This window comes from Castor canadensis, chromosome 15, assembly GCF_047511655.1.
Source record: "Castor canadensis chromosome 15, mCasCan1.hap1v2, whole genome shotgun sequence".
In the NCBI taxonomy this organism is placed as follows: Eukaryota; Metazoa; Chordata; class Mammalia; order Rodentia; family Castoridae; genus Castor; species Castor canadensis.
The window spans coordinates 84439523-84462381 of NC_133400.1; the positions used below are offsets into that span (position 1 = coordinate 84439523).

General features: G+C 36.5%; 1 protein-coding gene across 28 annotated transcripts in view; it reads right to left on the reverse strand.

The window, feature by feature from the left end:
• The window catches only part of Celf2 (CUGBP Elav-like family member 2), an 808044-nt gene that overhangs the window by 211983 nt on the left and 573202 nt on the right, over nucleotides 1–22859 (reverse strand). Inside the window, exon 1 of one of the 28 annotated variants that reach the window (XM_074056683.1) lies at nucleotides 17390–17821. The exons of the other annotated variants lie outside the window; for them this stretch is intronic. Coding sequence (XP_073912784.1) covers nucleotides 17390–17433 — 44 coding nt within the window. The 5' untranslated portion in view covers nucleotides 17434–17821. Of the gene's footprint in view, nucleotides 1–17389; nucleotides 17822–22859 lie in introns of those variants that run through there. 28 annotated transcript variants of the gene reach the window in all.

Here is a 22859-nt window from a genome sequence, read left to right on the forward strand (position 1 = left end):
TAATAACCAAAAGGAGCAGAGTCTCTTTCTTTATTAATTTTAAATAGACATCTATCCTACTGCACTTAACTCACAAGTCACTCTTGCTCCACAGGTTAGAAGACCATCAACAGATTATGCCAAATGATTACATGGGCTGACCTAAGAAAGAAACTTACTCAGCCAAAGCAGTTATCACAACCAGCTGTAGCACTGTATTTCTGGCCTGCCAATTAGTTTGTGGTTAGCCTCCAAGCCTCTGAGGCCTCACACTTTCTGGATGTGAATGATTACCAGGTTCTAAATACTAAGCCAAAGAACAGAATATTGAAAATGATGTACTTTGATAAGATATGACCAATTTACCAACAGTTAAAATTCCAAGCTTCCAAGCCTCTGAGGCCTCACACTTTCTGGATGTGAATGACTACCAGATTCTAAATACTAAGCCAAAGAACAGAATATTGAAAATGATGTACTTTGGTAAGATACGACCAATTTACCAACAGTTAAAATTCCATATGGCTTGGTCTTTTGATCATCTGAAGGATAATCTGCCCATTTCTGTAGTCTAGAGCTCTCAGAGAAGAAATTAAAATATATTGATTTATAGTATTAAAGGAATTTCATCTTAGAAGTTACTAATACCATTTTACATGATGTGGTCATTTAAAAATTCTGTTTTTCTGCATTTATCAATTGAAAACCAAGAGAAAGAATCTCTCTGGCTGCTATAGGGAAAAAAAAAGTCCTCATGTTTTGCCTTCAAATACCAATTGCTGAAGTATAAATGTCAGCTGTATTTCAAAGAACAGTAGTACAAGACGTTAAAAATCAGTCAAGTTTTCACTCCATGATAGGGCAAAGAGATATGCATAAATTGATTCCTCTGAAAATCATACTTTTAATACCACTGGCCAACTAAAGTAGTATGAAACTGAATGAACACTGGTGATGAGGAACTTGAATCTATCTATATTTCCATCATACTTTTCAGTATTTTGTTTCTTAAGTCTATGGTTTTTCCTCTCCACTTCTGTCAAGTGTCAGCTATGACTTTTTGAATAGCTTTGAATAATGGGATCAGCTAATGTTCTGCACATGAAGAAATTCCATATCATTCTCTTCTCTAAAAATGCGGCTGCCTGCCACTGGAGCCAATCAACAGTGATGAATAGCTAAAGGGACAAATAGGTCTCTAAATTTACTTCATATATGACAGCCCTTCAGCAGATATGGATAATGGATCCCTATGACTCACAAATGCAACTTCCCTATAAGCAAACCCTTTCTTTTTCACATAAGGAAGGGCAAGGCTTCATAACAATCCTCTACATTCTTCCTATGCCCTTTTCAAAAATTCAACACAAGTTAGCAAATGCATATAGGGTCAGAGTCTATGCAGTTGTTAGGCTGAATAGGGCTCACAATTTTTTAATTCAATAGAAAGCCATTAGTGAGAGGCTTACAACTATGTGTGAATTAATGTTACCAATCAAAATGAAACTTTAAAAATTGAATTTGTGTGTATGTATATGTCTCACAGGTCTACCTTACCAACTTCCAGGTATTCACCTGCTTAATCTGCATATGTATAATTTGCTATAAGAAGATCTACACATATTTACATGGGGACAAATTTTTTCTCTAGGTATGTAATTTCAATTCATCCATGCAAAACTATTTGTTAAGCCCCTACTCTGCGCCAGAAAACAGCATTTTTGGAATCTAGTAGCAGCACATGACTGACAGAATTACAGGCAGAAAGTAAGTTACCTACTGAAATGATGACTTTTTAAAAAAGAAAAACTAATTTTGATGTGTTTTGTTATATGTTTTCACTGATTAATCAGAACTCAAATTTATATGTTAAGATTACTGCATTTTCTACTGAATGTATTTAGACAAGATATTGGTCTTTCCAGAACAGAAACATCTTTGTGAGGTTAAAACCCTTAGCATACATTTAAATTTCTCAAGTTAAAAGGAAATACCTTTGCTAACCCATTACAACTAGAAAATTACTAAGAACCTTTTCTTTTCCAAAATTACCACCATCCTTCACTTCACACAAAAAGCAGTTGCTTGACTGCATTGAAATTCCAACTACAGGTCTTAACTTCAAGTCCTCTTTTGATACATGACAGAATGAGAATGTAACTAAGTAAAAGTGTATGTTTTAAGTAGTCATTAAGTGACTTGTGACAAATACAAATTTTGTGTTATCAAAAGACTTGATATAGCATCTAAAAACAATTTTCTTCAACATGCTTTATATTTACTGATGATATCAGCTTTACTCATTAATAATCCTTACACCTGTCTTATTCTAGTATTTTTCATAAACATTATTGGTCTATTATACTTATGGATATTAAGAAATCATTTCAGCATTCAAAACATTTTTAAAGATCTTTCTAATCATTATTTGCTCTCATTTTATTGACTTTTTTCTCAACATGTTCTGGGCACTAGGATTAGAAGGAAGAATGAGAAACAGGGAATCCTTAAATGAGCTATTACATCATATTTTTAAAAATTAAGCAGAAGGAGAAATAGGAACATAATAAAGCATAGAAAAGCATTTCCCAGAATTGAACTTATAAGCTGCTTTTGCATAGTTACTACTTTAATGCAACCAGCTATAATTCCTACCACTTATGCACTCAGTCCAGGAGAAGCCAGACACAAGATATCATACATGAATCTAAAAGCCAGCATATTTTCTGACAGCAGAGACTCCCTAAAGTCTATCAAAATCATTGGAAGAAAGAAGAAATCAAAAAGTAATAGTCTTGGAAGATGACACCTGTCAAATCAAGAATCTTGATTTCATTTCTTATGTTTCTGGGCCAGCTTCACGGAGAGGACAAGCTAGGAATTGAGCCAGGACTTCCAGGATTTCATTTCAGGCAAATTCACACATGCAGACCTGCTGGGGACCCAGGTCAAGACAGACTGTCATGTTTAATAAGGAATTCTCAAGAACCTAGCTCCACCAGAACAGAAGAGGCCCTTTCTGACTCCAATTTAAGGAATACTTGCTTCTGACACAGGACATTTATAAAGTCTATTTTACTATTCTATGTATATTTAAAGGTGTAAACTTGGAACACCTCTTCTGCCATGCCTACCTCCACCACCCAATCTCCAGGATAATTTTAATTAACAAGAATAGTCTGTCAAATGCTATAGTCCCCTTTCCTCCACCCTCTGAAATATTTCTATATTCCCCTAACAGCCAATTAGTGGTAGCAGATAGGAAAATGAATTCTATAATACTGAGGGCTCCAAATTCCCTATGCACCATCTAGTGGTGATGATAATTATATTACTAGTAATGATGATGCTGATGATGGCATCCTCAACGAATGAATTTAATACTCCTAAAAGCCCATTTTAACAGTGAATAAAACAAACTTGATTTTCCTTCCAGAAACATTTTATAATATACTTACATTGCATTAGCAAGAATCACCATGGCCTCTTTGATAGAATGCAAGTTAAAATCCTCTGTATTTTAAAATAAGATATTGAATTACTGAGGAATTAAAATTTTTATTTCCTTAAAAAAGGATATCATGAAGGTAGAAAGGGGACTATAAGGGAAGAGGAAGGGGAATCGGGTAGATCAAGGATAACAGGGGTATGAAGATGATCAAAATACATCTTCATGTATGAAAAATGTCACAATGAAACTCATTATTTTGTACAATATATACTAATTAAAATGTAGAATGAAAAAAACCCTGCATTTCTCTGTTCATTCATTGGCTTTCCGAATACTGGCAGTAAGATAAGAAAATGCCTTTGAAGTTGGGACACAAGCTTCAGATATGGGCTATATGCATGGAAAAGCAATGTGTTTCTTTACTATGACTCAGTTTCAAAACTATCAATCATAAATTAGTTTGCATTTGCCATACCTTTCATGGTTTATAAATCACTTTTGTTTCCAAACTTCTCTTGCCTCATAGATATCTGCATTAAAACTATTACTATGGCTTTCCCCCCAAATATTGCTATCCGTATTTATTGCCACTTGAATTCCTTTTTCTTAAACATAAAAGCAACTGTTCGGCTATCCACCAAATCTATTTCTTCCTTTGCTATTAAAAGATACTCAAAAGACCAGGCACAGTGGCTCACACCTGTAATCCTAGCTATGTGGGGGGGTAGCTACTCGAGATCTGGCAGATCAAGTTTCAAGACCAGCCCAGGCAAAAAGTTTGTGACTTTCCATTTCAACCAATAAGCTGGGCATGTTGGTATACACTTGTCATCTAGCATAAACAGAAGGACTACAGTTCAGGCTAGTCCTGGCATAAACATGAGACTCTACCAGAGTTTGCCTAAAAGCAAAAAGGGATGGGATAGAATGCCTGCCTAGCAAGCATAAGGTCCTGAATTCAAATCCCAATACTCCAATATGTTTGTGTATACATATACATATTCACATATACATACACAAATGAGCTGGGGGTGTTGCTTAGAGGTAGAATGCTTACCTAGCATGCAGAAGGCCCTGGGACATTTATATCTGAGCAAAATGCCCTAAATCCAACCCATTTGAAATCCTTCACTTCACTTACTAGCTGGAAAATGGATAGACCAGTATTAGTTCAACCAGCATCTCTAGTCCCTCTAATGTGAATATATGTGTGCGCATATATGCTTGTGAGTAGAGATATACACATGTATGTGCACTATGTATACATACTTCACAAGTAAATCAATTTTGCATTGTTATTAACTCCTGCCATTTCTGATTCCCTTTCCCATATCAAATACCCATGATTTCAAATTCTTTGTGTCTCTAGATAATGATCTGCTGATGATGCTTTGTACGTCTTGAGATATATCTGCAAGAAAGTATAAACCTTACTATCCCCATGACTGAGATAAGACAGGACTATAAAAATAGGCAGAGTATGGGGAGAGGGGTACTTGTGTATGGGGAAGAACGAAGGAGATGAAGGTGAGGGAATATAGTTGATGGGCTTCATATACATACATGAAATAGAATGATGAAACCTCTTGCAATTGCTTTAAGTGGGGTGGGGGAGAAGGATGGTGAGGGCAATTTAACCAATGTACGATGTAAGGCTATTGGAAACTGGCACAACAAATTCCCCCTACAATTAATATACGCTAATAAAAATGAAAAAAATGTGAACTCATCCCCCCAAAAAGAATAAGGAAAAGCCTATAAATAGCAAAATTTTCCAACACAGAGTGATTAGAACAGTTTTCAGCTGAGCCTACACTGATAAGTTATAAAATTTTCCTTTAGTATTGCATGTATATTTAAAGGTGTAAATATGGAAGAGAGCCCCTTAAAAGTAAAAAATGGAGGCAAGAAATAAGCAGGTAAGTAGATTTAAAAAGCTGCTCTGGATAGCCCCTAACACCTAGCATATTTTCCTTACAAAAATCAGGCTGAGTACAAAGGGTGCACTCATTTGTCTTTTGTAGAGAACAGGGCACTCCTCCATAAAACATTTGATTATTTTAAGTCAACCACATTCATAAGATGCAACTTCCACTGCTCTCTATGAGAAGTCTCTTTCTAAAATGTATGGAAACACAGAGTGTCAGTGTGTCCAACATAGCTCAAGACATTTTACCTATACTACAGACAGCACAGGGAGACTCATTCATGTGATTTTGATCACTTCTCATCTATAACCTCTGTGACATAAGGGCACATTGTTTGGTGAAAAATGAATGCCTTCACACAAGACAGATAAGCATTTGGAATCTTCTGTAATCTAGAACCAAGACCAATTTCCCATATTTTTTTAAATAGAAGGGGGAACTTCTTCATAACTGAAAATAGCTTTTCTCCAGAACTGTTAGGTTTTGGTGGGGAGAAAAAAAATTTCTCAGTTTAATGGGCAGATTTTATTAAATGTGAGCCAAGAAAATCTAAGCTTTTTCCCTAGAATCATTTTTAACAATATTTGACAAATGCCCATCATTTACAAAGGCATGAAAAATACCATATTCTCGGAAGTGACTTTACTTTTAGAAAAAAAAACTAAACAACCCACTGGTGGATAGGTAGGCTGTTCAACACTGCCATTTAATGAATTTGCCCATTTTTATCACGGGAATTTTTTTTAAAGTAAAATACCCAGTTGGAAGATGAAGATTAACATATTAGAGGGCCCAAAAGGTCTCTGAACCTTTGAGTAAAACTAAAATCATTCTATTATTAAATGCTATGTATTATTATTTCCTCAAGGAATTTTAAATCTCTTCCAAATGACAGCTGTCATTCCAGAGGCAGGTAACAGTAAGGAAAAGACTGAAGAAGGCATCCTAACCAAGCATCACTCACAGTGGAGAGAGGCCAATATGACAGCTGCTCACCCAAAATGTCTTTCTATCCATTAGGGCAGTTAAGGATTCAGCAAACTATGCATTTGTCATATTACATTTCCAAGGGACTCACTCCTTGTTAGTTGTGGTCAAGATCTGCAACCTCTCAGGCATGAAATGAGGTAAAATGGTTAAGGTCAGGTTCACAGTTCCTGAATGAACACACGGAAAAAATGTCTCTGGATGAGGCCACTTTTGGCACACTTTAGTCTGGCATTCTAGAAGAAAGGGTCCTTTGTTACTAAACCACTGAAAATGCCAATGACCTCAGAGAACACCATCAAGATCTTACTGGCTGCCTTACTGCCTTCTCCTTTCCCACACAGCAACAAAACATCACAAGAAATCCTCCTTTCCTCTGAAAATCTCAGATTTTCTGCCTAGGGGTGTCACCTCCAAAGACTTTCTGTTTCTATTTCATGAACTAACATATTTGTATGTTATAAATATATCTAACCAGTATCTAGACCAAGTGAAGAGGGTTAAGTAGGGTTTGGTCCACACTTAAGTAGAAGATGGAGAGAAGAAATACTAAGTATTGAATGACTCCTCAGAACGTAACTCTGTTCATATAATTTTTTCCTTCTACTCAATGAAAAACAGGGACAGGAGGAGGTCATGCAAGTATAAAATTCTCATACAGAGAAAACATTCTGGTAACAGATCTAAAAACATAATACATCTAGGAAGGATTGAAAGCTATACTAATTTCTTGAGATATATTAAAACACAAAGCATCAAGGGACCTTTCTTGTCACTATTGCTCCCTAGTCTGCTTTGATTCCTGCTGTTTTCCTATACTGACACCAATAAATTTTCTTTTGCCACAAAGGAAGGGAAGGAAGGAGGGGGAAAATATACAATATCTGTACCCAGTACAGATAGCAAAAGACTTGCTTACTGGATAGGCTAAAGACACCCACAAAACTGTGACAAGTAAGAAAAGAATGTGAGGCTGAAAAATCATCCACTCTGACCAAGGAAAGAGAGACCTGGGCTAACTGATTCAGAGATTATTAGATGCCCTAGAGAAAATCTGAGTTACAATTCTAGCCGGGCCACTGGTATGCCTCTCTGAGCACTTTAATCTATAAACTTCAGATGCCTCATGTGAAAAGGAGAACATGAAGTAGACTACATTTAAAGGCTCTTTCAGCCTTAAACCAGGTATATGAGGTTCTAGGGCTTCCTGCTATCATGCTTTCTTGCAGGCATTTGCCTAGGAGGTCCAAGTTTGTTTGCTATTCTAGAATGAGGGTTCTAAAACAGATCCTTATGAGAGAGGTAACAAGGCAAATTAGTGGGAAATAGAAGGGTTATGTAGAAGATGGCACTGTAAAAACCAGTTTACCACTGAGAGAAAATGTTGTACACATATCTTACTACCATAAAAACAACCCCTCCCCTCGAAATGTGTAAATGTCTAGGTAAAAAGAATAGATTGAGTATCCCTTATCTGAAATGCTTGAGTCCAGAAGTGTTTCAGATCCAATTTTTCAGATTTTGAAATAGTTGCATAGATTTTTACCAAATGAGCATCCCTAACTCAAAAAATTAAAATCTGAAAACTAAAACTCTCTCAAACATTCAAGTATGTTATATTTAATACATTGTAAGAACCTTTGTAAATGCTATAATGTACCCCCACCCAGCACAACAATTTAAAAAAAATTAAGCAATTTAATTAGGGATGCTCAAGCTGTGTAATTACAAAGCTAACAGAAGTTAACTGTTGGGAAGTATGCTTAACTATTAGGAATACAGAATGACTTCTTAACATTTTTAAGTCAGAATAAATACACTGACAGATATGCCTACAACAAAGGACACAACAAATAAAATTAATAGGAGTTATTTGCCAGATCTAAAATGAACAACGGATTAAAAATCTAGAACATACAACAGATCACTGAGAAAAAGCCAGAACCTAACAACAACAAAAAGAACACAAATATGAACAGGTGATTGACAGAAGGAAAAAAATCCAAATGACTAAAATGTATATAAAGGAAAGCTCTAGCTCACCAGTTATCAGAGAAATGCAAATTAAAATGACAATACAGCTATCAGATTGTAACTCAAAGTCAAATAACACAAACAGAAATGTGGGAAAACAGGAAACCCCATTCATAGCTCTTGGAAATCTGACTGGGTCCAGTGATTCCAGAAGGTAATCTCTTGTGAAAATCAGTGTGCTCCTTACTGTTAGTCCTGAGGAAAAAAACTACAGAAACTCTCCTGCAAAGCCATAATTGTACAGTACATTCACAATAGTGCTATTTGAAATATCTGGGAATGGGAAGTGACTTGGAATGATTATTACTAGGGGAACGGATAAATAAAATGAGGATTTACATGATAGGATACCATGGAACAGTCAGAAACAAGAAATAAGACCCAAATGCAGCAATCTAAGTAGCTCTAAAAATAGCACCGAAACAAAACAGAACACAGAACCACAATTCATAATCCCAATATGCAAGTTATAAAATTCATTCATGGAAATATAGTTTTCTAGAACACATATACATAGAAAGAATCATTAAATGCACTTCAATGGTTACCACTGAAGGGAATGGGAATATGGGCTGAGGGAGAAATGAAATGAGAGCATCCTTATATAACCTGACGAAAATGTGCCTCAAACTTGAGGAATATGCTTCTATCCACCCCCTGCTATGTGTCTACAGAAGCAAAGAGAGGGGAAGGAGGAAAGTGAAAGAAGGGAAGAAGAAGACAGAGAGAAGGTGATAAAGAGGAAGGGAAGGACAGAGACAAGAGATGGCGGGATACAGAGAGGAGAGGAGGAGGGAGAATGAAGGCAGGGGAATGAGAGGAGGCAAAGGGTATGGGAGGCTAGAAGGGAACAGATGGGGGAAAGGACAAGTAAAGATGAGTGAGGGGAATGGGAAAACTGGCTTACTCACTTCTTTTGAAAACTAGTAACATCTATGTTAAGATACCAAAACTTAATGGACTAAAAGACTTTAAAAGGGAAATGAATGTCCTGTCTGCAACCCCAGCATTCCAGGCTGAGGTAGGAGGATCATGAGTTTGAGGCTAGCCTGGGCTACATAGCAAGAACCTGACTAAAACACTCCCCCTCCCACATACACACAAAGGGAAATGAAGTATCTTAACCTCTAGAAATATATGTTTGGTTAAAACACCCAGAAATATATGTTTGATTAAAATGTACTGTAACATTCAACCGTAAGAATTTATCAAGTAGTTGGGATTACAGTAGATGTGAACTCAAACTAAAAACAATCTTCATATGGATAATGCGATTATTACAGTCTTCTCACAGGTTAAACAAAGCTGTCAGATTCAAAGGATCCAGGCCAAAATGTGAAGGTAGCTTCTAGAGGATAAAAGGACATTCCCAAGAAGCTCAGAAATATGTAAGTGTATATGTACCCTCCACCACTGCACACACACACACACACACACACACACACACACACACATACACACACACATACTTGTTGGTCCCTAATCAATCAAGTTTCCTTATCCTATGACTGACATAATGATCTGGAACACTTTCCATTTTTGTTAAACAGGGATAAGGTGAAAAGGTCTGCTTTCAAGAAGCAGGGACACCAGCTGGTGAAGCCTAGGTCAAATCTACCTTAGATTATGTTCAAATAATTGAATTAGTTGCCAATATTTAGGCTCCCCATTAAATCTGGGTTCATACACCCAGTTTTACCTAGGGCTGCGGTACTGTTCTTCCTATAGGGGACAGGAGCTCTTGGATTTTTCCAAAGCTCCCACCTGCCCTCCTTCCTTGTTTGCACTGCTGTCAGGCCTATATGGACACCTGAGTTGACAATGTTGCTACTCACTCATGGCTAGGCAGGGACAGTTGTTATGCAGCCTTCAGAGCCACAGAGGAAACCAGTAGTCAGACTGCCACAGATCCCTAAATAAAAACAATGTAAGCCTCACTTTAAATCACACATAAGCCCCATTCAAGTGGGGTATCTGGAAGGGCTTCACTTACTCTAGAATCTACCAAAAGTACCAGGGGATAATACAACAGGGAAAGGATCTTCTGTGTTAAGAAGATATTCAAACACAGGAGGTTCTCTGTTGCCTTCTTCAAGGGCGATATAGAGAGTAAGCCTGAATGGAGAAAAGGCCTGCACACTGCTAGCCATGCTCCCTGAAGATAATATCCCCCTCAAAGTAATGGCTATTTATTGTTCAATTTATATAATTTTCCCATTCTCATTAAAATATCTATTTTTAAAGTTCTGAGGATTCTACCCTAAAGGGTGCTAGATCCTTGTCCCCATTCCACAGTTTTTCAGAAATGAATATACTGAGGCCAATAGGAAAAGGGGACCAGGAACTAGAGAAAAGGTTAGATCAAAAAGAATTAACCTAGAAGGTAACACCCACGCACAGGAAATCAATGTGAGTCAATGCCCTGTATAGCTATCCTTATCTCAACCAGCAAAACCCCTTGTTCCTTCCTATTATTGCTTATACTCTCTCTACAACAAAATTAGAGATAAGGGCAAAATAGTTTCTGCTGGGTATTGAGGGGGGGAGCGGGAGGGGGTGGAGTGGGTGGTAAGGGAGGGGGTGGGGGCAGGGGGGAGAAATGAACCAAGCCTTGTATGCACATATGAATAATAAAAGAAAAATGAAAAAAAAAAAAAAAAAAGATCAGTATCAAAAGAGACAAACTGACTAAGTTCTAGGTTTTAAAATTTTTTCTTTTTGGCTTAAGTCTGTCTTTAAAGTCATTAGGGGCTGGGGATATGGTTCAGGGGTACAGCACTTGCCCAACATGCACAAGGTCCAAGATTCAATCCCCAGCACTAAAATATAATAAAAATAAAATATGGCTAGCATCTTCTTAAAATTATCAGGGCAAATCTGATAAGACCCATATTGACATATTCTTTGTATTATGAAGTTCTGATACCCATTAACAATATCCAATCAAAAATAGATACAGTAAAATCTGTATCAGTTTTATTTTTTCCATTAAGAAGAATCTTAAGTGAATAACATACTGTATTGTTAGGTAATGATAAATGCTATGAAGAATCTAATAAAGAGTAGGAGGTATAATATACCTGTATATTTACTGGGGTATTATATACACAGTAGATAAGAAAGACTTCTTTGAAACTAAAGCAGATACCTTAAAGCAACTGAGGCCAATAGGAAAAGGGGAACAGGTACTAGAGAAAAGGTTAGATCAAAAAGAATTAACCTAGAAGGTAACACCCACGCACAGGAAATCAATGTGAGTCAATGCCCTGTATAGCTATCCTTATCTCAACCAGCAAAACCCCTTGTTCCTTCCTATTATTGCTTATACTCTCTCTACAACAAAATTAGAGATAAGGGCAAAATAGTTTCTGCTGGGTATTGAGGGGGGGGAGCAGGAAGGGGCGGAGTGGGTGGTAAGGGAGGGGGCGGGGGCAGGGGGGAGAAATGAACCAAGCCTTGTATGCACATATGAATAATAAAAGAAAAATGAAAAAAAAAAAAAAAAAAAAAAGAAAGACTTCTCTGAAGAGATCACATTCAAACAGAAACCTAAATTAAGTGAGGGAGCCTCCAGGCTATGCAGCTATGCAAAAGCAAGAGCAAGTCCAAGGTCTCTGAAAAGATGCTTCAAGTGTCTGAAGAACCGTGTGCTAGAGCAGAGAGTTGTAGACTGACTTAATTAAGAGGACACAGGAAGGAGGACCATTTAGAGCTGGGGCAATGCAAAAGGGAATTGGGTTACAGACAAACATAGGTATGCTTAGCCCCAAAAGAAAACCTGGCAGTGATTTTTAGTGGGTAACTGACAAAACAACTGGCTACCACAAAAGCAGAGGATGAATAAGTAGTCAAGAGTCCATGAGGTTTTGGAGGTGAATGAAGTTGTGGCTAACTCATCCCAAAAGGCAATAGCAACTTCAGCTAATCTTATTCTGCTGACAGACTGTTCTGTAGTTTTATAAAAACTTAATCTTATATCATGTCACAACACCATTTTGTGATAGGTACTTAATTTTTCCATACCACTGATTAGGACACTGAGCTCCAACAAGCAAACTAATGAATTTAGGATCATACAACTAGAAAGTGACAAGTCAGATTAAAAGACAGGCTAGCTCCAGAATCTGTGTTTTAAAACACTTCTGCAGACACTAAAAAGGACTATTTTATTCTGCATCCACTGAAAATTAGGATGTCTTGATTAATTTAAACATAAAAGGTTTTATTTCTGATTACATAACTCAACTGGAGATGTATTCAGATCAGTGTCTCAATTCTGCTAGAAATGAAATTATAGGGCTGGAAAAAAGATGCTTGGTCCAACTACATGACTACACACCAGTTGACTGTGACTATTCAGAAAAGGTGATTACAGAACTGTAACTGGCAGGGGTTTCAGTATTCATTTTCTACATTCCTCATAAACTCACCTGTGCCGGCCACATGCTATATGGAGACAAACTAGAACACACAGAATACATTGATACTAAGGTTCTGAACATTACATTGTTTTCCCAGAAAATTACTATGCTTATCAAATCCAAAGAGCACATTAGAAAATGAACTGCATCTTGGTTTTAGTAATTTTTCTTAATGCAGTTAGTGGATATTTTTCTTAGTTCAAGAGTATTTCTGGGTCAGGTACAGTGGTACATAACTATAATCTCAGCTTTGCAGAAGGCAGAGGTAGGAGAATAATGGTCTGATACCTGCCCCAGACAAAAGCACAGAGACCCTATCTGAAAAATAAACTAAAACAGAATGGGCTGGAAACATGTTTTTGTTTTTGTTTTTTTAAGTCATTCCCTATTCTCAGTAACTACTTAGTTCATTAAGTAAACCTCATCAGAATATTTTTAATGTTGTTCCAGAGAGGCTGAAATTGTTTTGTTGTTTTCTTAATCTGAAGATTGTAGAGTTTGATCACCTGACAAGAGCAACACAATGGTTTACAGCATATGGCAAGGTGCAGGCAAATGAGTGTGAAATATTAGAAGAACAACATCCTTCAAAATTACTGTCTTCGAGCTGGAGGTGTGGTTCAAGAGGCAGAATGCTTGCCTAGCAAGTGCAAGACCCTGAGTTCAAACCCCAGTACTGTCAAAAAATATACCTTCCTCCAAACTTACAGACTTGTACCATTTGACACAATTTATGGTATATTAAACATGAAAAGATGTAGAGAAGAATCAATATCAGTGACAATCAGATTAATGCTGGAGACCAAAGGCCAGGAGCAAAAGGGTGGTGTTAGTCCCTGTTTCTTTGAATAAATATTTTTCAAACTTTGTTGAATAAAAATAGAATGACTGACAATATTACAACCCAAATTTCTCACATTTCAGGAAAGGATAAATTTAGGAATTATTAAATTCCATACTTTCAAATTCTAATCCCAGTAACAATATCATCTCTGAACAAAAGTTTTTACTTCAAAAATTTTGGTACAACCAAACTAACAGTAATAGGCAAAATTAATCCATGTTTTAGCCCTTCACTGAGTACTTAGTGCGTTCTACTAAGGAACTGGCACTCACAATGTTGAGGGAAACACCATCGCAGCAAACAGAACATGCACCAGGCACAGTATTTAATGTGCTGAGTGCTTTACCAAGTTATCTCAGGTAATCATGACAACCCTTTGAGAAAAGTAACGTTATAATCCCCACTTTATAGATGAGGAAAATGAGATTCAGAGAAGTCAAATAACTTCGTTTCATAGTTACATGAAATCAGGCTCCAAATCCAGATTTATCTGATTCAAAAGTCTGTGCTTTTAAAAATGCTTCCGTAAAAATGTTAACAAAAATGTAAAAGGAAATGTCTTTACTGTAACTTTATACCATGTCACAGGAAAGAAAAAAGGAGGGAAATTACCCATAATATACAGAAACACATCAGGGCAAAAATTACATCTGAGTTGACTCTTGCATGATGAATAGAGGCTCAAAGATGGAAGCACAGTATGGGGTTGGTTGTAATAAAGTAGAGGATTTTAACAAAATACTGATAAATGATTTTAGATAGCTGGGGTAAAGAAAGTGAATAGAAATTACTAAAGTCTTTCAAAAAGGGCAGGGTGGAGTCTCATTGTGAGGTACACTTAGGACATTCTGATAAACTGAAACTTAATCCATTAGGTAAAGGGGAAGCAGCAGGGAATTTTTTAAAAAGGAGTAACATGATGAAAGTTGAGTTTTAGAAGAGTCAGTGACTTTAGTGTAGAAGTTACTGCAATAAAGACACGGTATAGTAGCCAAGCACCAGTGGCTCACACCTGTAATATAAGCTACTTGGGACGCTAAGATCAGGAGGGTCACAGTTTTGAGGTCAGCCTGGACAGGAAGTTAGTGAGACCCCATCTCAACCAACAGCTAACTGCAGGGTGAGGTTGATATTGGAAAGACTGTGGTTCCAGGCCAGCCAGGGGGAAAAAAAAAGTTTGTGAGACCCCATATTAAAAAAAAGGTGGGCATGGTGGCACATGGGTGTCATATCAGTGGCAGCAGAAAGCTTAAAACAGGATTGTGGTCTAGGTCAGCCCAAGCAAAAAATAAGACCCTCTATCCAAAATAACCAGAGCAAAAAGGGCTGGAGGCATGGCTCAAGTGTTAGAGCTCTGGCCTTGTAAGCTCAAAACCCTGAATTCAAACCCCAGTACAAGAAAAAAAAAAAAATACAGATGGTTTGTCCATGCATGACCAAGAGAAGGGCACAAAAATTTTTAACTGTACCTAGGAAAAACAAACAGATTGAACTGAGAATTTTATTAGCTGTGGGGAGCGAAGGAAAGAAAAGAGTTAAGCATGATTCTGATGCATACTTGGGTGATTATTTTTTTATGACTTCTATGGAGAGACAAATTAAGGAAGGGGGGTTAGAGTTCCATTTTACATTGAATTGGTTACCTAGAGCGTTCCAATAAAAAACTGTAATTCAAGAAAAAAGTACAAGAGTTTCAGACAATAGTCTGCTTTGATACCAGAAGAGAAGTCTGTTTTTAGGGCCATGTAATTTAGTATATGAAGACTCTTCAGTATAAATCAAGACTCAGGGAATTATGACAGTGAACTTGCTAAAAGAGTCAATAGCATGGGCCTCTGTTGTGTCTTCAGTTATAACAGAAATCACTTTCTTTTGAGATGGGAGTCTCACTATGCACCCCAGGCTGGCCTCGAACTCTTGATCTTCCTGCCTTAGCCTCCTGAGTGCTAGGATTACAAATGTTTGCACCATGCCCAGGAGAAATTCTTTACACAGGGATGGTAAAGTCACATTTTAAACTGGGAATTGCTTAGATAGTTAAATGTGTTCCTTATGCATGCAAAAAAAAAAAAAAAAAACCAGTTAGTGCCTTTTTCTTTAACCAATTATTTTTAAATCAGGAAAGTATCTTGAAATTTACTAAGTTCTATTTTTTTCATGAACTGGAAGGGAGGTTTAAGTAAATAGTAATTGCTATTTTTATGAATCTATTGCTACCTATGTAATGGATTCACTGGATTACAGCATAATCTCATAATGTCAAATTCAGAAACTTCAATGTTGTAAATAAGATTGAGAAGGGACACTTATACTAGATAACCACAGTAGTTCTATTAGGAGCTCTACCATCATAATTAGTTCAATATAAAGCCTTAATACTTCTATAAGAAAGAAAAACACTTTTAAAATATACTTTTAAAATCTGGACTCTAACTTTACTATGGGAATTTAACGCTTTCCCCTAGGAGACTGCCTTAAACCAAGATACCTCAGCAATAATGATATATTCCTGTCATTACCCAAATTGTCAACAAAAGTGAAGATCATTATAATCCCATATAAAATAGAAAAATGGAGCAGTAAACTAGACACATTTCCCACAGGATGATATTAAAGTAAAATTATTCCAAGCAAGGGAGAAATGATGCTTGGATGTAGAAGATGGAAGTTTTTCTGTCGTGTTACAGTGGTTAAGAATATACCCCTCAGCCAATTGGGATGAGTGAATCCTTGCTGGGTAGAGGGCACAACTAATGTTCTATAACAAAGTTTTAGATTATGATGCTGTCAACGTGTGACTATGCCTGAGTTGTTAGGAAAAGTCACACATTTTATTATTCAGGTTACCAGTTTATTTGACCTTCAAATGTTCACATGTCTCAGGTTCTATGACATTAATAGTAAGGCTAATACCTTCTGGGGCTATTCCTCTCTATCTCCTGTGTAGACCCATCATCCTCTTCCTAGCTGATGAACCCTTCAACAATCTCATTCATTCTCATAATTGAAATCACTCCAATGCACACAGTCACAGTCTTAGGTCTTCAACCTGGACTGCCTTTCCTCTGAGGTCTGATCTATACACCCTGTTTGCTATTTGACACTTCCACTTGGATGCCTCAAAGATATGGCGACTCACTCCATGTACCTAAAACTTAACACTTCTGATCATCCCCTCCAAACCTGACTCCCTCCCAATAACTAGCACTCTAACCTGCACTACCACTCATTCAAAGACACAAGCAAGAAACTCTGGAGCCATCATTTAATACTTCTGTTTCTCTCACTTTCTATATCTAAACCACAGTGTCTACTGATTCCCCCTTATAAATCACCCCTGAATGCCCTAAATAAATGTAGGATTCAGAAACAAAATGTTTTAGAAACATCAACTTTCAAAATCTAGAGAACCCCCAGAGGTATTTAGGTGAGTAAGTGCCTCTTTGCCTGGTGTTTCAACATTTTGGCATCTGCATCCTAATGTGAATTTTGCTTCATTGGCTAAAACCTTCCAATTTACAGAAGAGATGCCAAAAAGTTGGCATATGAGACTTCCCATTACAACAAATAAGGAATAGGAGTTAAGTTTGTTTTTCCACCTCCCACAAAGTATGTGCTGATTGGGTTTGAATGTTAAAACGTTTTTCTGTGATTAAAAAAATGTCTTCTGTTATAAATGATATGGGAACTGTTTCTGAACAGGAAATCCCTGCATACTATTACATCCATGAACTTTCATGTTTACCTGGGGATGGGGAGTTGTGAAAAGTAGGAGGCGTTGAGTGTCATCTTTTCTTGTATGAATGAAATTCACAAGCTTCTCAAAGTTCCTTTTCTGTTTTCTAGAGAATATAATCCATTTATATTTATTAGGAACTCTTATCTAGACAGTCATACAGCTGTCACTTGTGAATAACAAGTGTTGACTATCTAGGAAGGAAAAAAGCAAAGAGAAGATTTTCTATAACTATTATTTTTAGAAGCTGTTCCACAGCATCAACATGCTGACCCTGGGTGATTATGCATTGCAAATATAAGCTGCAGTTTTAAAAAGAAGGAACAATAAGTTTCTAATAATAGGAAAAACAGTAATATATAATAAAATCAGAGTTCTACCATTGAAATGACAGGTACTGACTACTTTTGTCTTAAGCAAGATTTAACAATTTAGATAGCAGTATGTAGAATTAAGATATTCCACAAAGGTAAAGCAAATATATAAGGATAATAACATAGAAATATATTGGGTTGAAAAATAGTTTTTATCTGATCATGAGTAACAGTCACTACAAAACTTCAGTAAAATTTAATTACATGGATATTAATTCAATCACAACCAAAAGCAAAAACAGAAATCTAGAATTCTATGCACATCTAGAATTGTATGCCCATGTGTTAATCCTCTTTTTAATTCATCTCTGAAACATATTTGTCCTAGGCAGAAACCTAGCAAAAAGCCAATGAGCATGAAAAAAAGATTCGACCCCAAGATAATCTTAAATGAGAAATAAAATCTGGAGGGAACACAAGCCAAAATTTATTGAAAAACAGATTTTTCTCCTTCGAAAATGTTATTAAAAATACGAATGTTTCTGTGACTTATTGCTAAGTATATTTTATAAGCTCTCTGCTACTCAGATGTACCATACTATACAATGTGATGGATGGGGGCTATTAATCATTTTTAGTGAAGAGCAGAACAGCCCATGCAACATACCAGTATTAAAAAAAGGTAAAAGTACTCTAAGAGTACTTTCATTTCCTTGAAAAAGTCACATCTCATGTATCCCCTTATTTTTCCAAATTGTTCCTTTCAAGGAACTTACATATTTTGCACATTCTGAGAGACGGGAAGGACTATGGTAAAGAGTTGTTTGATGCCTCAAGAGGGGAGTCCAAATTCTCTGGCCAAACTTAATGAGAAATCATCTCTGGGTTTCTTACAGTATAACTTTATTTGCATTTCTGTCTGTTATCTGCATTTTAAACCAAATAGTTTTTAAAAAATACTCTTGGATTGTTCTTAAACTAAAGGGATAAAAAGAAGTGTGGGGAAGTTGTTTACTCTCCCCACTGGCTCATAGCCCAGGTAGTATTATCACTGTGTGCAGAGCCAAGCCTCAGTCAAATCAGCTGTCCAGCAGTCCATAGAAATTAACCATACAAAGAACAAGAGCCCAGTTTACAGAACAGAAAGAACAGATATGCTACTTTACACAGGTTCTTCATTATTTTTGCAAAGAAAACAGTATGCTCATTATATATTTTTTTACATTCAGAAATCATTTGCCTTAAATAGAAAAGAAAAAAGCCTATGGTAATGTTCTTTTTTCTACAGGAATGGATGATTTCAAAGGTTGCTCTCTCCTTTTTTGTCTTCTTCCTTATCCATTTTTTCCTTTCTTTTTTTGCTAAGTGCTTCTTCTTCTGTGATTCCTTTTCCAAAGCTAAAGTATCTTTATTTCTGTCAAGTATACTGGGATTTGAGTTGATATCAAACTCTCCCTGATCCAAGGGCAAATAGGGCAGAGCAGGAGCAAGAATTAGACATATGCCTGTACAAGATATGGTTTGTAGACAGGAGTCTACTGACCTCAACTAAACAAGAGAGAACATTGTCACTATTGACCCTTCACAGAAAGAAACAATGATGGCTGCTGAGGGTTGTCACTGTTCATGGCAAAGATACCCAGTTATCAGCCCTAAGAACCTGCTTTACTCAGCCTTATTTAATCCAGAATATGGACACTCTTCAAAAAGGCAAAATTGTAAGCCTTTATTTGCTCTCTGATTTTCCCTTAATAATTCTGAATTTACTTTTCTGGTTAATATGTGGGGACATTTGTGGCTCAGTGCAAGACTTCATGACCTGCATTGCGTATTCACTGGTATGTCAGACTTTAAAGAACACAATCACTGAAGTGTAACATCAGCATTATCTGACTTAGTGTGTTAAGATTTTCATGTGGTCAGGAGCAGGATGTGTTATACCCTAGAAGGCTGGAGACTGGAGAGGGGATCAATCTACAGTCAAGCTGGGAAGTCCTCGATTAAAGGTGATGGCCCTGGCAGAGTATGTTAGTTGATCAGAGAGACCAGCCATTTGGGGGTGTCCCGAACAGGCTGGTCATAGTATTAAAAACTACATAGAAACTCAGGTACTCAGCAGAATCTTAAAGCCAGGAATGAAAGAACAGAATGAGTTAATATGGACACTTGGTCACAAAGACCAAGAGACAAGGACTTGTTTTTCAAAACCAAGATAGTTGGACAGTAAAAGGGACCTGATACTTTTGAATTAAAACACTAGGTTCCTTCAAATCTGGTCCCAGAGTTCAGAAGACAGTAGAACCTTGTTACAATGGAGTCAAGAGGCTCTAGGTAAAGGAGTTGCTCCAAGAGGTCATTTAGTTTTTCCATACCACATTTCTATCTTTTATCCTATCTCTTCTCTTAAATTCTCCCAACTCTTAAAAAAACCTATTTTTAAACCTTGTAACATTTCTTCATATATATTGAGATTGGAAAATGCCTCTGAAGTTCAAATGGAAATGAGTACCTAAGTCAATGAGAACGAATATCAATATTGTCAAAGGCACATTTCTTATACTAACCACTCAATGAAATACCTCTTCCATCTCTGCATTCTTAATTTTTACTACAAACATACCATTTCTCATGAGAATGAATGAGAAGGGCAGCTCTATTTTTGTTGGGATACTTATAAAAATACTATACACAACTAAATTACACTAGATAAAACAATATGGAAATTGTCAAGTGAAAACATGATCAGTAGAATTTTGTAAGGAACAACAGTATTCCTCATATCACATTTTTTGAACTAGTGACAAAACAATTCATTTCCTGAGGTGATTTTTTTTTTCTCCTAAATTGTTTTTGACATGTTAGATTGGCATGTATGGGAAGACATAAGGAACTGATACTAAAGAAATGGAAGATGGAGGATTTGGTTAGTAATAAGCTTATTTCCGGCTGCTTCAGATTAAGGTCAAGTATAGAATTCTCATTAGTTTCCAGTTTATTTAAATTAGAGCTATAGCAATTTGAAAGTCACTGCCATCATCTTGGGCTAATAAGGAAAGGAGTAAGTAAGCAGATGTGTGGCCACACAGAGATGGTTACCTACTGCTTCCTAACTTAAAACTGAAAGATACTTAGAATTGGTTAGGATCTAAACTCTTGTTTGGTTGGGTTTTTGTCATTTTGGTCAAACTCTGAACAAAGTTTTGCCAACAACTAGTTTGCCCAGGCATCCAAACATGGCTGCTTTCAATTAGCTCACTGAAACAGACTTGAGAGATGGTAGAATTTTCCCACTTTGATTGTTAACTGCTTTTATTTTCCATTTTATTTAAGATACTTAATTTGTTTTTAGTGATTTACTCTTTGTAATTAGATATAGCGATTAGACTAGTATCTTTTCCTTGGCAATGCAGTTTTCCTTCAATAGAAATGAGCTTAAGTCAACATTACAATTGCCACTACATACAAGGATTTGTGAAGGAGAAAACAACTAGATTCCCTCTTTTCTGCTTAAGTAATGCAAATTAGAGGTAAGACAAAGGAAGAAGTAATTACTGGGAGGGAGACAACAAAATGTATATTTTAATTGCAGAATCCATTCATAATGTTAAAATTCTCAAGAGAGCTGTTCTAACAGATAATCTTGCTGAAATTATTTAAGCTTTAGTTGTTTGGAGCTGGAAGGAAATGCATCTCCTACATCTTCTCTGCATTTGGTGCATAATACCTTTCAAATAAATGTAGGTCAAGTTTGAGGCTACTTCTTTGTCTTTGCAAAATCAGATCTGATAGCAGCACAAAGGCAAGAGGAAGTAAAAACAGAGATTAATCCCTAAAGATGTGAGGAAGATATCCAAATATACTTTTATGATAATGTAGAATAAATATGGCAAAATGGTAAAACAAATTGTCGATACTAAGAAAATGTTTTTTAAAGAATAGTTTTACTCTAAAAATCAGATAAAATAAATGCATTCTTTTTCACAAGGGAATTACACAGTGGTTTCATTGCTTTCTTCCTAATTCTAAGTGTTGGTCTCATTTTTTCTAAGAATTTCATTTCAAAGTGTCTTCTGTCATCATGATGAATGCTAAAGCCCTGCTTCTCCTACCAGGAAGTATCACATGCCTGCCTCTGTCACTCTCTTTTTCTGGTCTCCAAACAAAAATTCTACCACAACCTTTTTTCAAGTTGAAAGGCAATAAGGCCAGTTCCCAAGCTGAGAGGCTGTTTCCAAGTGACAACTCCTTGTCACAGTTAAAATGTGAGCAACAGTCACAGAAGCTTACATGCCTCTCTGAAACCTCAGCTGCCTGACCCTCTGCAGGCTGTGGATTAAAATGTCCCCTGACTGTATCTTGGTTCAGGTAAACCAGTGACTGGTGAAATTAAGCCTAATGCCAGGAAGCTGAAACCAGACAACACGAAATCACAGACAGGGACTCAATAATGGTGCAGGGAGATTTCATCCAAATGACATGTTCCAGAATTAGGTAGCACACAACTAAACAAAAAAAAACAATCCTCGCTTCCACACAAAAGCGAGGATTGTCACTTTTAACAAAGTCTGGTTATTAACTCTGCATATGGGTATGTGTATGTGTGCGTGTGCATGTGCATGCATGTGTGTGCACACATCTCTTATGAAAGAACTCAAAGTATTTTGCTAACAAGCACAGGAAGAAACTTTATTTTGTATATTTCCTACAAAAAGTATCAAAGGGACATGTAGTAGGGCCAGTGCTAATTGAAAATTAAAAATTGGACATAATTTAAAAGAATAATTGGAATAATAACCTCCAAAATCAGAAGCAAATGAAATCCAGTTGTTACTCTGCCAAAAATACCAAAATGTGATTGTACTGTTTTCATACATCATTACTTGCCATTTTGGAAGATCAGAATGGACACAATAATTAACATACAAAATGATACCCAGTTAAAATGAGAGCAGTATATCCTTCAAGATTTTACATTAGAATTCTCACCAACATCCTCTACTCTAGCAGTTTACATTAAAAAGTTCCTATGTATATCTGATGGTTAAGATTCATTTGCCAAGGACATAGTCTTCCTCACCAAGACTCAGAAACCTAATTACACTTTAGCACAGACACATTATACATAGTCTTTTCCCACAGTGCTTGAAATGTTCCTCCTTTATAAC